Source organism: Daktulosphaira vitifoliae, unplaced genomic scaffold (genome assembly GCF_025091365.1).
Source record: "Daktulosphaira vitifoliae isolate Bord-2020 unplaced genomic scaffold, ASM2509136v1 Scaffold_1, whole genome shotgun sequence".
NCBI lineage: Eukaryota > Metazoa > Arthropoda > Insecta > Hemiptera > Phylloxeridae > Daktulosphaira > Daktulosphaira vitifoliae.
Genome location: NW_026099572.1, coordinates 51,220,194 through 51,236,186, shown reverse-complemented (window position 1 = coordinate 51,236,186; position 15,993 = coordinate 51,220,194). Strand labels below are relative to the sequence as shown.

At 25.7% G+C, this 15,993-nt stretch overlaps 1 protein-coding gene across 1 annotated transcript; it reads right to left on the bottom strand.

The window, feature by feature from the left end:
- Nucleotides 1–692: 692 nt before the first annotated feature.
- On the bottom strand, nucleotides 693–9,636 carry LOC126906424 (peptidyl-prolyl cis-trans isomerase FKBP2). The gene is made up of 3 exons (XM_050687045.1): nucleotides 9,265–9,636; nucleotides 1,781–1,944; nucleotides 693–1,311 (listed from the first exon to the last, which is right to left on the bottom strand). The coding sequence occupies exons 1-3, from the start codon at nucleotides 9,480–9,482 to the stop codon at nucleotides 1,016–1,018; spliced, it is 678 nt and encodes a 225-aa protein (XP_050543002.1). The 5' UTR covers nucleotides 9,483–9,636; the 3' UTR covers nucleotides 693–1,015.
- Between the last annotated feature and the right edge of the window lie 6,357 nt (nucleotides 9,637–15,993).

Sequence of the window (15,993 nt, the reverse complement as noted above, 5' to 3'; positions counted from 1 at the left end):
TTAGTATTTATAAACCCATAAAATATTATTTATCTATAAATTCTTTATAAAAAAACTTCTCATATTTTTTATTTATTATAATTTTGTAAATATATGAAATTTTTTTATTTCTATAATAAAGATAAGTTTTTTTTAATTTTTTAATTGNTTTTTTATTTCTATAATAAAGATAAGTTTTTTTTAATTTTTTAATTGAATATCGAAGAACTTTTCATTATGTTTAGTTCAATAGACATATTTTAAGTAGGATATAATGTATAAGATAATTTTAATTTTATTTTTGAATACGTTGCTTAAACTTTTCAATTACTTGAGGAAATTTGTTATGAATCATCGTTATGAATAATTCATCAATTTGTATTTATTTTAATGTTTAATTGTATCTCTTAATGTTTATAGATTTAAATGTTTGACGTTAACATCACTTAGGTATTTATTTTAAATGAAAAATAACAGTGTCAAATAGCAAATTAAAAAGTACAAAATGTTCCAAATGTCATGGTACACAAAAGCGTGGATTAAAAGTGACGTGAATAATAATTATTAAACTTATATAAATTACATTCATGGAATAATTATAATGTTGTAAAGTTGTGTGCATTTTTGTATTTTTGAAAATAGACGTGTCACATGTTTTTGAAAAATGTGTTTGTTGACTTAATGAATTTATTAAAAATAAATAAATACTCAGGTTTACAAAAAACATTTTTATTTCAACAGTCTTCTTACAAAAATTTCCAATAAAAAAAAAGTATGGGCTTTTAACAATAAACCATCAATTACGACTATCAAATCGCTTATTTACTAATAATAGTATCGTGTTTGATGAATACAAATAAATACATTCGTAAGAAGAGAAAACGCCCATTGGGAATTTATTCTTGTTTTCGTATGAAGGAAAAAAAACAATATCATTAATCATAATATTGAAATACTTCCCTTGAACGAGCACTTTCATTTTGATATTATTCTAACGTAGTATGTTTAAATTTAATTATTTTATTAGTCCCTAAAATTATAGTTCATCGTGTTTTGGTCCAGAGAATTCGTCATGCGATATGAACCCGTTTTTGTCTTTGTCTTCGTGTTGGAAAATTTCTTCTACCAATTTTTCATGGTCGGACATCATTTGTTTGATGTCTTCGCCGCCTTCTGTTCCTTCGGCGGCTGCCATTTGCTTTTTCAGATATTCGCTGACTTCATCCCTGGAGAGTTGTTTGTCCTTGTCTTGATCGATTTCTCTGAACACATTGGTTGTGGGTGCTTGATCACCAACGTTCAAAAGTTCAACATCAAAGATCAAAGTGGCGCCTATTTAAAAAAAAGTATAAAGAATTACATGAAAATTGCAAATTAAATGTTTATAGTGTTGAAAAATGATTTAAAGGAATATGGGATAAGACGGGGACTTTAACGTTTGGAGATTCATTAAGTACTTAAAAATATTATATATATATATTTGAAACTTTCAATATATAATATTAAGCTAATAATTATAAAATTATAAAATAGGATATTTTTAAATAAATACATTTTTGTATATTAAAAAATAAAATAAAATAAGAGGCGTTCGGCCCAATAATTCATTAAGATGGGATTGGTAAAACGGAAATAAAATAATAATCAAAACAGCTGGGAAATTAGTAGATTAATAAATAATTCAATCAATATTATTGAATAATTCTTTAGTATATATATAGCAAATCTATATCTCGAGTATAATTATGACAATTGTAAAATTAAAATGTATAAAGTATATGGGATAACGATTATTACATACCTCCAGGAATAACATTTCCTGCTCCACGGTCACCGTATGCTAATTCTGGTGGAATTGTCAACTTTCTCTTTTCGCCGACACACATCTTAGTTAATCCTAAGTCCCATCCCTTAATTACTTGTCCTACTCCCAATTGGAAAGTAAATGGTTGGTCTCTGTCATGGCTGTAATAAAAAAAACAAGTTGTTAAATTTAATGGGTTTTAATAATTAATTAAATAGTTGAAAACTTCATCCTGAAGGGTGTGTAAAGGTGACCGTAAGGCCATCGTGTATAAAGAATTCAAAAGGTAAGGAATAGTGTTGATCTCTCGACGGACCCTTTAACTCGGTTATCCTAGTTACAATTAGAAAGGACAACTCAGTTACTTTTAACCACCAAACTTTAATCATTTGGAACTTTTTTATGTCCAAAGTTTTTAAGCGTAACTGACAACATTAAGAATACGAAAACAAATAAAATGAAATTAATTTTTCGTGCTCATCGGGTCGGAATAAATTCACGCACCTGTCTGTGACACTGCACAAATCTTAAATAATACAAATGAACCCTGGGTCTATCATAAAGAGGTTGTCAAAGAAAATTTATCTATTCTATATCTTCGTTAAAACTATTATATATATAATTAAAATATACCTATTATTTTCAAACATAAGCCACCAACAAAACCATAAAGCTGAAATTTGTTTACATTGTTTCATATATAAAATGAATAGTTATTGACCAAACCTTTCTGAAAAATAAAACTCTACTCTACACAACTCAGTTTTAGGTTTAAGAGCTAGTTTCAACTAGTTCTAATAAGACACTTATTGTCATTAATTGTAATTAAACAATTAAGATATGCTTCTATGGATTCAGTTAATAATCAAAGTTTAATTTCATTTTGACTTTTGACATGATTGGGTGTTGAGCGAATAATAGTGGGCTAGAACAGTAATGGTTTTAAACAATTATACAATTTAATTAAAAGACATTAAGAATAATACTTTGCCCGTAGAAAGTGTATGATTTGATTCGCAGATTTGATTTGACAATACTCGATATAAAAATTGCAATAACAATAGCTCAAGAGTAGAATAACGAATGAATAACGCTTGCAAATAATTAAGCAGCTTGTTTTCGCATTGTAAAATCAAACGGTAGTTATAAACACATTAAATCGTTTAATAACCGGTGTGTAGACGAGACTTCATGACGTGGAAAGTACTCGAAGATTATTGGGATTCTATGCGTCAGCGACATCACAGTCCATCCGGTTTGGAAAGCGTATACATTTAAAAAGCACCATGGTCAGCCGGTGAAAGCAGAAAACATGAACCTTTCGCCACCTCGCACACAATAACTGTGTAAATTATTTACGACGACAAATTAAAATTGTTATTTTTTTCAAATTTAATTTACTCGTTCACTTGTACAATTGACTAACATTTTATTTATAGCAATGACTGTACTTGCAGTTAACATCCGGGTATCAAAACTTTCGTATTCAAATGAGCAAATTAATCAACTTGTTTTTTAATCAATGACTCGGATTTTAATGAAGACGAACTGTATGTCAAAGTGTTTTCATTACAGATTACATCTCGTTTACACAAATTTTATGATAATTTTAAAATTGAATATCATAGCCAATAAAATAAGCATTCGTCTCGCTTATTCTTTATCGCACATTAGCGGCGAGTAAAATTTTTATCAGGATGTAATTATAGATTAAATGTATGCTAAGATTTACTATATTATGAAATAGTTACTTTCGCTTTCATTTGTTACGGGGTTTATTACCTACGTAAAAATCTAAAAATATTGTTTTTATTTTACTTTCTTAGAAAAAAAAACACACAAGTTAAGATTCTCTTTTCACTTTCCATGTGCGACCTTGGTTGTCAGTGATAATTAATTCCCGAAAGCCAGAAATAATGTTATAATCGTGAATACTCGTAAAATTGTTTAATTCTTTTTTAAATTAGTTAAAAACGAGTTTTACAACGAGTGATTTCGTTAGAAGAGCCAAAATTATATAATATACGCTTCAGAGAAATACCTTCGTTCCATTTTAAGCAGTTATAAGCATTATGTAATAAACATCTTATGTGCGTATTATGCTCATAGCATTTTTAAATCCTAGCATTATTTAATTTCTTAAAAATAAAATGATATAAACATTCACAGATTTACAATGGCTTTAATGAGTTGTTTGAAATTTTAAAATGCAAAAACTTTGAAATTATGTACATTTTTTTGCTTGTTATAGTTATATTAATGTGAAAACTCGTTTGTTAAGAATTGGAATTTACAAAAAATAAAGTATAAGCACAAAATTAGTTTTACTAAAAAAAATGATATTATTATTTTTGGCTATTGGGGTGGCCTTACTGATAGCCATTAAATTTCAGAACATCGTTTGTATAAGAATTTGTTTTATTATGGTAATGTAATAACAGTAGATGTTATGACAGAGTAATGAACGATGAAAATTTATTTTTATTTACTCTTTGTCAGTTAATTCAAAGTGATCAAACTTATTCATGGAAGTATATAAGTATACTTTGTAATATTTAATAACTTTTAGAGCGTATAATTTATCGAGTTTGACATTATAACGTTTTACATAGTCAATAGGTATTGATAAAGTATATAATTTGACACGAAACAACGTTATGCTTGACGATTTCATGAATAGGTTAAAGGAATTTCAAGTAAATGTTAATAATATGAAATACCAAACAGTGTTAACACGCAGCGTTAATACCATGTGTTAATTATTGTAAGTATACTGTCTAAATATATTTGTTGTAATAATAAAGTCAAGAAAAATTAAAAATTTCTGAAAGGTTTATGGTTACTAACAATTATTTATAATTAAAAAATAGTATTATGAATGACATTAATTTTTTCTGAAAAAGAACTGTGTGTATTTTAATTTTTTTTTATTTAAAAGAATAAATAGGATATTGTCGAAAAATGTTCTAATGTATCGTAAAGTATTTTATAATTTATATAAAATTTAAATCGAATTAGAGTATTGTATTGTATAATTAGTTTAGGTTATTTATGTAATTGGATGTTTAAGCTTACAATAGCTATAAAAACTCATAAATGAATAGTTAAGTTCAATTGTTAATGAAGTTCATTAGACATTTAAAATGGTTGCTTGCATTATAAATAAAAACTTATAAATGCACCAAGAGAATAAAATACCAGTACAGTATGATAAAGAAATGAAACTCTAGTTTATAATAACTGTTGGTTATAAATTTTTTTTTTTTATAGTCATATATGTATAGGTGTATGGTATAATGTAAAATTAAACTAAAACGTTGCTCTTTGTATAATTGCTGAGTCAGAAATGAAAAGGCTTAAAAAGGGTCATAGTATTTTTATTTTATTTTTCTATAAAGATGTTTCCTTGGTTTTGTGGTTTTCTCGTTCTCTTTACATAATTTTAAATTCAAATGACCCTCGATCTCATAATTTTAATATAGCTTAAAAACTATGTTATTTTTAACAATAAACATTCTTGTAGAACTTATATTGTTTTTCGTTTGCTTTTATTATTAATTCTCATATAATATTTAAACATTTAATAAATATCTTTATGGTGCAATAAAGAAAACTTCATAAAATCATGAGTAAGAAGGTTTGAACTAAACATTTTTTAGTTTGAGCAATTGTTGTGTTCAAACTTGAGATACTTAAGGTTTTATTTTAAGTATATATTCGATTCCCGTAGATATTAATTCTACATGAACAATCAAAAACAATATAAATGTTTTTACTAGAATAAACTTCGAAAGAGAATATCAAACACGGTTTGATTTGTAAGTATCTATAAATTTTGCATTGCAATAAATAGGAACTTGAAGTTTTTTCATAGATATTGTAAGTCTAAGTCTTAGGCGAAAAGAAAAATGCAATTAATACTATAGAACAACACAATTCTATTATTTTTAACGCGATGTGATTAATTTTAGTTCTGTACTGTCTATCAATCGGTGATGATAATTAATTAATTATTTGCATTTAACAATATTTTCGATGTATAAAGATTATATCTAATGGAATTTCTATTACTTTATAAATAATGAGTTTACTTTCAAGTAGTTGATAATTACAATTAACCTAAAAAAAGAGTATTTAATATAAAACTTCATAATGGATATTTTTTTTATTTTAAATGCAAATTTATTGAAAAAATATTTTTTTGATATGTCCCGTATATATATTTATTAAATTGTTTCGATTTTTTTCTTGTAGTTATTTTTATATTTAAACGTTTACAAATTATACTAATCTAATATTTTATTAAAAAGCTGTCGGCAACATCTCCAAAAACTCCAAATGTTTGTACATTGAGATGTTTTACATAAAATAGTTATTCATTTTGATTTTATTGATAAAATATTCAACACAGTAAAAACGCTCAGGACGAGTGAGGGATAACGTTTGATATAAATCTTTGTGGGATGCCATGAGTCGCGTTGTAGCCGACTTTCGTAGCAGGTTAATCGAAAAATTCGGTTTCCGGTCTAGTAGACGTTAACTTAATGGAGAAACCTATGTTAAGTTCAGAGAATGAAGTAAAAAGAAAGAAAAGAAAAGGGTCTTTTATTTCGTTTGACCCAAGTTACGTACTTATTTTTCCCTTACCCAACTGTCGTGGTCATCTTGTTCAAGTCAGGCGTAATGCTAAAATCAGCATTATAATTTAACTTTTATACTTGTTAATAGATGAAGTTAATAATAAAAGCTCGTCTAGGAAAAGTTTGTAAAATATTCCATTAGTTTAGAGTAGTATCAAGTAGTTATAGGTATATAGTATATATCAGATTATAGGACAAACAATAATGGATTTTCATGATATATTTTCTCTTTAATATTCGCTGTTTAAGATGTGTAATCCGGGTGGTATAAATAATAAATGATAATATAATATATTGTCTACATGATGACTAGAGTACGTCTCTAGTCTCCACGATGGCCACCTAGAGTGCCAATTGTAACCTTATTAAATGAAACGTCTTAAGACGAAAATATAGATAAAAATACTCATAACTTATACTTGCATTTAATCAAGATGTTGGTAAAATATTCATAAAATTATACTGGCAAGTTATTTTTGTACGTGATAACAGCTTCTTGGTGTCTCGAGGGATCTAACGCAAGACTTGAGTTTTAAAAATCATGTTAATCCTAAGTCTATTGTTGTTTCTATCCTAAAGAATTTTATAAAGTATAGTCGTCTCTTGGAAGGCAAAGTCAACCACAAACAATTACTTACGAGTTAGATATATGAAAAAATAAAATTAAAATACTAACTTTATTATACAAATAATACATATTTATCTCCTATATTATACTTAAATTCGACTAAAAGTCATGTTTTCGCTCGTACAAAGTAACGTACAATAAAAATATAACAGTTTTTTTATAAACTCATCATAATATCATGATAGTGTCATTATAATATAATACAATGATAGTGTTTCTGAACACTATTTACGGACCATTCAGGTATTTTATACGCTTAACGTTACATATTTAATGCCAACGTACTACGAGATCGTTTATCATTTTGTTCAGCGAAACGTTTTCAAATGAAAATAACAACCGATTACATTTGAACGCAAGTTTTTTTAAACGTACCACCGTCGTACACACGCACTCGCCCCCGACATAACGTACACATGACAAATGATTCACACCAGCTTTCCGAAAAATAAATGTTTCTTGGTCGGATGTGATCATCTCATGAGCTCAGTTCAAAAAACTATTTTTTCACCTTTATGAAAAAGGATTTTGCGAAATTTCAAATGACACTTTAACATATTTTTTACTGTCCCGTTTATATATGAGAAGTCAAAAAAGCTCACACAGTTTTATGATTATATTGTAAATATTACAGATATTTGTAATATCTAAACGCGTATAACAATTAAAATTTAGTGATATTATTTTAAGATAGCAGATTGATAACTTTTAACATACAACAAAAGCTTTATAAGTATTTTGCTTTGCATAAGTCTAAAGTGAGAAGACATTGAGCTACCTTTTGCTTTATTAGAGAAGATTCTATTAATTAAATATTTAAAACTTAAATTCACAAAATTGTTAGGAAATACATAAAAATATTCAATAAATCATTTTTGTCCTTGTTAGTGTTCCATAAATGTTGATCGTTAAAAGGTTTTTGAGTAGTTTAACGTAGCGTGATATCGCATGTGTATATATTTAAACATAAATAAGCGTTTTACGGTATTATTGAAGTCTGGTATTTAACAAAGTTCACATAAATTATCCACATTGTGCTATGATCTCGAATGTTAGCGCCACATGAATGAAAAAAATTAATAACGGATTTACGACCCCCTATGAATGCTTTGAGTTACTTATTGAAGTGATATTGAAAAACACATAAATATAATTTTTGTACAATTCATAAATACTGAATACCTGCCTAAGTTCCTTAACACAGTTAAATTTAATATTAGTCAAATATTCATAATAACCATCTTTATTTTCATTACTCTGGGCTTACAATGGTAATTCTTAAAATATTTTATTAATGTTCAAAATTAACTTTGGTATTTGTATGGGTACATTTAAGCAATGTTGTTTAATTATGAAATCAAATATGAAACGATTTAATATAAGTTGATTTATAAATAATTTAGAATAATTTGTAGTGTTTCCACTATAAAAAGTTTTACTAGTTTTTATTGTCGCTTAAACCAAAATTTAAAAGTGAACAGGATAATATGATAGAAGAAATGTTATTGGAATTAGGAGAAAATGCTATTAATTTACGAATTACTGACTCATTCCTAAATTTTAAAATTATCTTCTATCATTCAAATTTAATGAAATTACATCTTAAGTATTTATGCATGCAATCATACAACACAAATATAATTAATTTGAGTGGAATTTTTACGTTAAATTTTACTTATTAAAAAGTTTGCAATGCAGACTCTACACGACTATTTGTTATTTAAGTAATATATGTAAAAATATTATGTTTTATAATTAGATTAGTATATTTTAACTTTAAGTTTACCAGAAGCCTCTTCATTTTTATAATATGTTTAAAATAAAGAATATGGAAACGATTTAGTAATAAATAATTGCTGGAAGTATAGAGTAACTTTCAAATAAAATTTTTTATAGTCTTGTATCATCATAGAAGATTGTACTATAAATTGTAAATTTAATTACGTGCAAGTAGTTAAAAATTCTCGGACAGATAAGTACAAAGATTGCTTTTTTATCATTTTATTTGATATACGATAACAATATTAAATACCAATGAACTGTTTCTAATTTTGTCTATTAATTTATGTGGCTTATATTCCAATGTAATATTATTCATGTTTTTTAGTTTATACCAGAATTAGTTTCTGATAAAATGAAGTATCAAAACATTTTTTACAAAGCCCATAATTATGTTAAAAATATTTGAAATTTTTTTTGTGTAATTCACTAACCTAGAATCGAATTTGGTTCCGTCCACTAATTTTCCAGTGTAATGCATGGTGAGCATGTCATTGTTCTTCGATTTTGGTTCACAGCCATCTAACGTAAAGACGTATTCAATTTTGAGGCCATTAGGCAATGTTTCTACTTTATTGTCGGCGGCATTGCATGAGATGGCTAAGTATGCGACTATCGCGAAAACGGATAACCGAAACCAACTGGATTGCATCGTGTTTCCGTGAATTTACTACGAGTAGGTAAAACTAATAATAACCAAAATTAAAAAACAAATTTTGTTATAGAAACGTGGCAAAATGAAATGAACACGACTACAGAACTGACGGTCGACTATTTGACGACTAACAGACTGTTGAACGTCGTCGTGGCTCTTTCGCTGACCTTCCCTCCTTTCCTTCAATTCAATTTTTATATCCAAGTGTTCTTTCACTGTACGCTGGCAGCGCTCCTATCGACGGCTTTTGAATTATCTTCCAAAAACTTTTTTAGAAAACACATTTATACATTAAAAAGAATTGATCATTTTATAGATGGTATATTTTAATGTTTGCATGTTAACGAAATTCATAAGTAAAACATAACAAAGTGAATAGTTTACGAAAATTAAATAGTTGTGTGGAATAACTTCTACCACATTTAGTTATTCAGTCAAAGAGTTCACAAAGAGTGGGGTACAATTGTATTATTCTTTCAATCGAGTACGCAATATTCTGTTATGAAAATAATTTTTATTTTAAATCAATCAAATTTTCACAAAGCAATGGTTCGCATAATAACATACTTAAATATTATGTTAATAAAATCAGCGCCATAGCTATGAAGGGGTATAAGAATTTACTCGAAAGTGGTCCTTTCAATAACAAAACTGCATTGACAGTTGATGAACTTTCTTTTTTTTTGGGCTAACCATAGTTCAATTATGGTATTTAAGAGGGCTAATATTTTAGTTTGTATTCAGTACTGGATCTGTAATAAGAGCCTGATTTTCATGTAACCTTTAAAAAGTTTTTCAAAACCCTAATATTTCAATTTATTTTATTTTTTGAAGCGTTAATATGTACTTAAGGATTTGAATCTTTTAAAGAAAGTATTGACCAAAAATATTTGAAATATGGTAAAAATACTACTTGATATATTGTGACTAATTCCTAAAAAGTTCATTAATTAATTCTAATAATTATAAAACTTATTGATTGATTTAAAAAAGTCAAATTGGTCATCTTGTCCTACTTTTTACTCCCATAAGAAATTATGAATGTATTATACAATTTTTTAATTGGTCTACCGAATAATTTGATTAAGAATTAAAGTTTAAAATATTTTTTATTTGTGGTTTTTTTTAGCTATTGCAATAACAAAATTGTAATTTATTTTTTCATGCTCAAGTTAAAATTTTACACGTCGTAAAACTACAATATTATATTTTTCTTATAAAAAAGATATCAGAGCGATTAAAAAAAACACACGTGTTCATTTAAATTATTTTCGAAAATTTTGTCATTGTTTGATTAATATATTTGAAGAATTTCTATAAAAATGTGCAAAAATAACTATATTTTTTTAATTAAAATTGATCATCTTGCTTCAAGCGTCAACTTGCCCTTTGCTCCCCTAATGTTAAATAGCTTTAAGGAAAATTCTCTTAAATACTTTTGTTTGGTATAAAATATTATTTTTAAATAGAAAACAAACATAGTATGGATTAATAAAGAAATATAATTTAAATTCATTAATAATTGTTTTAGGTTAGGTAAGATTTAAAAATGTATTCCCAAGTTGTTCAGGAAAGTATTCTGCCAAAGCATGATAAAAATTGTGTTGTAATTCTCGTTATAATTTTAAAACTGATGGATTATTAATTACAGCAGCGTTTTATGTATAATTCTCTCTTTAAATAATAATTTAATTAAAGTTTATAATCATATAAAAATAGAGTTTTATTTAAAAATCAATTATCAAAATAAAGTAAAATTAAAGAGAATTTTAGAGATAACATTTATCTATGTGTTTGAAATAAAGATTGGCTTTAGATGAAAAGTAAATGTTAACAAACAATTACAAGAATTGAACAAATGTTGTAAAAAAAGATTATTTATTTGAGTATTCAAACAGTTAGTAGGATAACGTGACAGGTGAATGAAAACTACTGAGATTTAACTGAAAAATTCTGATTATAATAAGTCGCGTTTCTAGTAATTCTTACAACAAAGAAAATGTCTGAATTAAGTTATACTTCAATACACATTAGTAAACGTTTTCAACATTTACTAATAATTTTAAATTTTTGTCATAGTTAATTATAAATATTTTTACATTATTATCATAGAAAATTTTTTAGAGCACAAATATTTATTAATGAAATGAGGAGTATGACATCAAAATATAAATTAATAAAGAACTTTAAAAATTAAATACTATTCATTGGCGAGCTATTTTAAGTATAAAAAAACTTAATAAAAAAAATACAATTCATTAAGGTAAATTTGTTTAATAAATGTAAAAACTTTTTAATTAAAAAACGAATTCACGATTCTTTAACATTAATCTCATTATTATTAATTCATTATTATCATTAACCTCATTATATTTTTGATAATTATTATTTTTATATTGCTATTGGGATATAATACAAAATTTAGTAATAAGAACTTTTATAGTACGGTCATTTTACAATTTAGTGGAAACAGATTTAATATAGATTAAAGAAACGCAGATGACGTTCGTGATGTTGAGGTTTTCCGGCGGATTTGTATCTTTGGATTTAATATTTATATAATATATACATTTTTTGTACACCGCTTGCAATACGAATAACTGTACACTGGGTACACATTGTATCACAAATGGTTAAAAAGTGATGACCTCGTTAAAACAAGGGACGAGGGAAAAATAGCTGGTAAATTATAAATAAATCGAACTTAGGTATGCTAGTCGTGACCGCTTTAATACGATACATTCATATAGTGATGTTCCTTTGCCTTGTATGACCTTTTGAAGCAACGCTGGGGTCATGCAAAATTCATCTAGGCTTTTTGTGGCCATCCATAAGATTATCGTGTATGCTTACTCAAGAAATACGAGAATGATTAGAATTTTTTAGCACGTCTATTCTATAGTAGAATTCATTACTTTCTGTGTTCAAGAACTGGATATGCTTATATTTGTAAGTTTGCAGACAAAGTTATTATTCATGTGATTTTTTTTTTTATCAAATTTAGCTACATGTTATTTAACATAGTTTAGTAAAAAAAAATAACTTTTACTTTAAATGGAAAAAAATTGAAATTTTGTTTTATTTAACAAAATAATTATTACACTACTCATTATTTTATTTGTAATTAGCATTTAATTTAAACGCGCAGTGGAATTTGCAAACCTAGTGTATAAACAGAACATGAGCATGTTATAACCATATGGCTGTTTCGAAATAATGTGTTTCATGTTACAACTAAAGTAGTCAAAATATTCCATAAAGCAAACTATATTAGCGTTAATTATTTGCTGTTATATCATTAAATATAACAGTAGTTCAGTTATACTTAATTATATTATCATTTTTAAATGATAACAATGAGACATGTGATACATGATGTCTATTTAAATTTATTAGCTTCAATCTAGTAACTGTATATTGTTAAGAAAATAGTCAAATAAATTACAAAACTAAAAGTTTAGTGGTATTACGAGTGTACTTGATTTTTGATAATTTAAGGTTCAAAAATAATATCTCTGAAATGGGTAATTTAAACAATAAAATAAATTTTTTAAATATGTCATTGACATATTAATTAATTAACAGGTCAGATAATATACTTAATAGTACTACAAACTAATTTTTGTTATTAATTGCTATTTATAAAGTGGAAATCAATTTGAAATTCAAATATATAATCAAATTGAAATTATAATTCACTTTAAACAAAAAGATAATTTAAAAAATTTAATTGTCAAAAATTATTTAGGTATTTTTACTTTTGTTCGGTATAATAAACAGTGAAGTTTTTATACATCTGTTTATTTTATAAAATCTTCATACGTATGAATAACTAGTGAAGTGAAATTTAAGTTTATTTATTTACAAAACGTAAATTATTCGTTGTTGGCCAAGATAAGGGGGAGCATAGCCAAAGAATCATTAACAAAACCATATTTTGAACCTTTTTATGCTATTCAATTCAAATAATTTGGCCAATAAAAGGACATGGCCCTTATGCCATCGCTTAACTACGTCACTGTATTTTTTTATTTTGTTATTCCAAATAAGATCCTCAACATTACGGAATAATTAACATGTAAAATTTTAGAAAAACAATAATCAAATATTATTCATACTTATTTTCGCTACACATAAATTATTTTTATTTAGTTTATTCAGACGAATAATAAAAGAAAACATCATTGAGCTTAATTATTGTATAGTGATCATTTTTTATACTATAAATTGCGTTCGTAAGCGCTAAGTGAAAATTGGCATAGAAGTCAATACATAAGATATAATTTTTTATTCAGCTTTCTAAGTGTGTTTGTATACACTAAATTGGTTTTTTATTTATAAATGATAAAAAATGAACAAAATTATTTTTTAAACTTTGTGCTGTATAAAAGTTTATACTATAAACTAATAACTTAGATTATATTTATCCCATAGATACCATTAACTCGATATATATTGTTTTTATATTTATTAAGTCATAATAAAATAAAATAGATACATAAAACTCACACAAGGGACGTATTATACATTAAGTTCAATAATTAAATACAAAATAGAGTTATCAAATATCTATGGCATGACCAAAAAGTGGGATTAGTAAGCCAAACTATTCAAACGGTCTTGTTGTATTGTTCTAAATATTACATTAATGCACGATTCAAGAGTCTTGAGTCTAGGAAAAAGTTTTATTTTTATAACGTCTGATGAAAATAACTTAAGTGTAATTATTTTAAATAAGAGCTAAATGCTTATTGTATTTATTTCATAATTACTATTTTAATTACTTAACGTGCTCGGGTTTTCAAATTTTTTTTTCAACGATATAATAGATGCATAAAAATAAATAATAGATTATAGAGTAAGGATATAAAAAATTACTCACCATCGTAAAATGCATATTTAACGTAATTTTAATATTACTGAACTGAATTAACTTAAAATTAACTTGAAACACATTATTAATTCAAGTTAAAAAAGTAACGAAATAAATTAAAAGTTAAATCGCTTAAAAAAGTAATGAGTTATTTAATTAAACTTAATTAAATTAACTTAACTTTTTAACAAGTTAATATCCAGTCTTTTAAGTTTTATTAACGTTTTAAACTAGTTTTAATCAATCATTTTAAAAATTGACCATTTATTTAAATTGCTTAAAACCATATTTTATTATATGATAGAACTAGAAAAAAAGCTTTTATGAAAAAATTACTTAACGTGCTCGGGTTTTCAAATTTTTTTTCAACGAAAGTACTCGGTCACAAGTCTCTGAGTAAGTTATTGGCCAAGGTCATTTTTGCCGCGAGCCTGCGAGCGTTTTAAAATTTCGACCATTTTTGAGAAAAACACTCGCCAATGCCAGTGTTTTATGACTTAAGGATTGAAATTTTCATCAGACTTGCTCAATGACATTTCTGAGATATCCTACAAAAATCAATTCAATCCATTAATTTTTCATCGTTTTACGACCTATTTTTTTAAATTTATGTCCACGCACATGGTGTTAATATGGGCAATGACTCATTTTTACGCATATGTTTATTGTGACCCTTAATTTGTAAAATATGTATTTTTATGACGATTTAATTTTTTATTCAATTCATAATTAATATATGTAATTGTTGTCATATATGAATTGATTGTTTTAGTTTATTACTATCTTTTTTTTTTTGATATTATGTTTGATATTTTTAAATACAGGGTGGCCCACCACTCACTGACAACTTAAATAACTTTTGATCCAGTTAATATTTTTAGCTGACTTTTTTTTTTAAATAATAGTTATACGTTAGGTCTATAGCTATATCTCAATAATTAATTTTTTTACATTTTATTAAAAATATTAATTATTTTTAAATTTTAAATAAAATGTAAAAAAAAAATCTAAGATAGCTATTTTGTAGAGTAGAATTTAAGAAAAATTTTAGTAAAAAAATATCTTATTAATATTCAGTAGTAAATATTCTGTAGCGTTTTGAAGTTTGTGAAAATTTGAATTTTCATGTACTATTTTACGGTATTAAACATTGAAATACGTATTGAGAAAAGGACAGAAGAAAACGCTATCTTTTCATGATTACTGTGTATACATATGATGATAGTGTGTATACATTACAAACTTGGCATAAATACCATGATAAGAAATTAGATAAGGCAATTATTACTTATCACTCTCATTCAAAAGTATAAGTCATTTTCATGGAAAAAGTTACACACCTCCAAATTATAGTAATAATGAAAAGATAGCGTTTTTTCTGTCCTTTTCTCAATACGTATTTCCATGTTTAATACCGTAAAATAATACATGAAAATTCTAATTTTCACAAACTTTAAAATCATACAGACTATTTACTACTGAATATTAATAAGATATTTTTTTACTAAAATTTTTCTAAAATTATACTCTACAAAATAGCTATCTTAGATTTTTTTTTACATTTTATTTAAAATTTAAAAATAATTAATATTTTTAATAAAATGTAAAAAAATTAATTATTGAGATATAGCTATA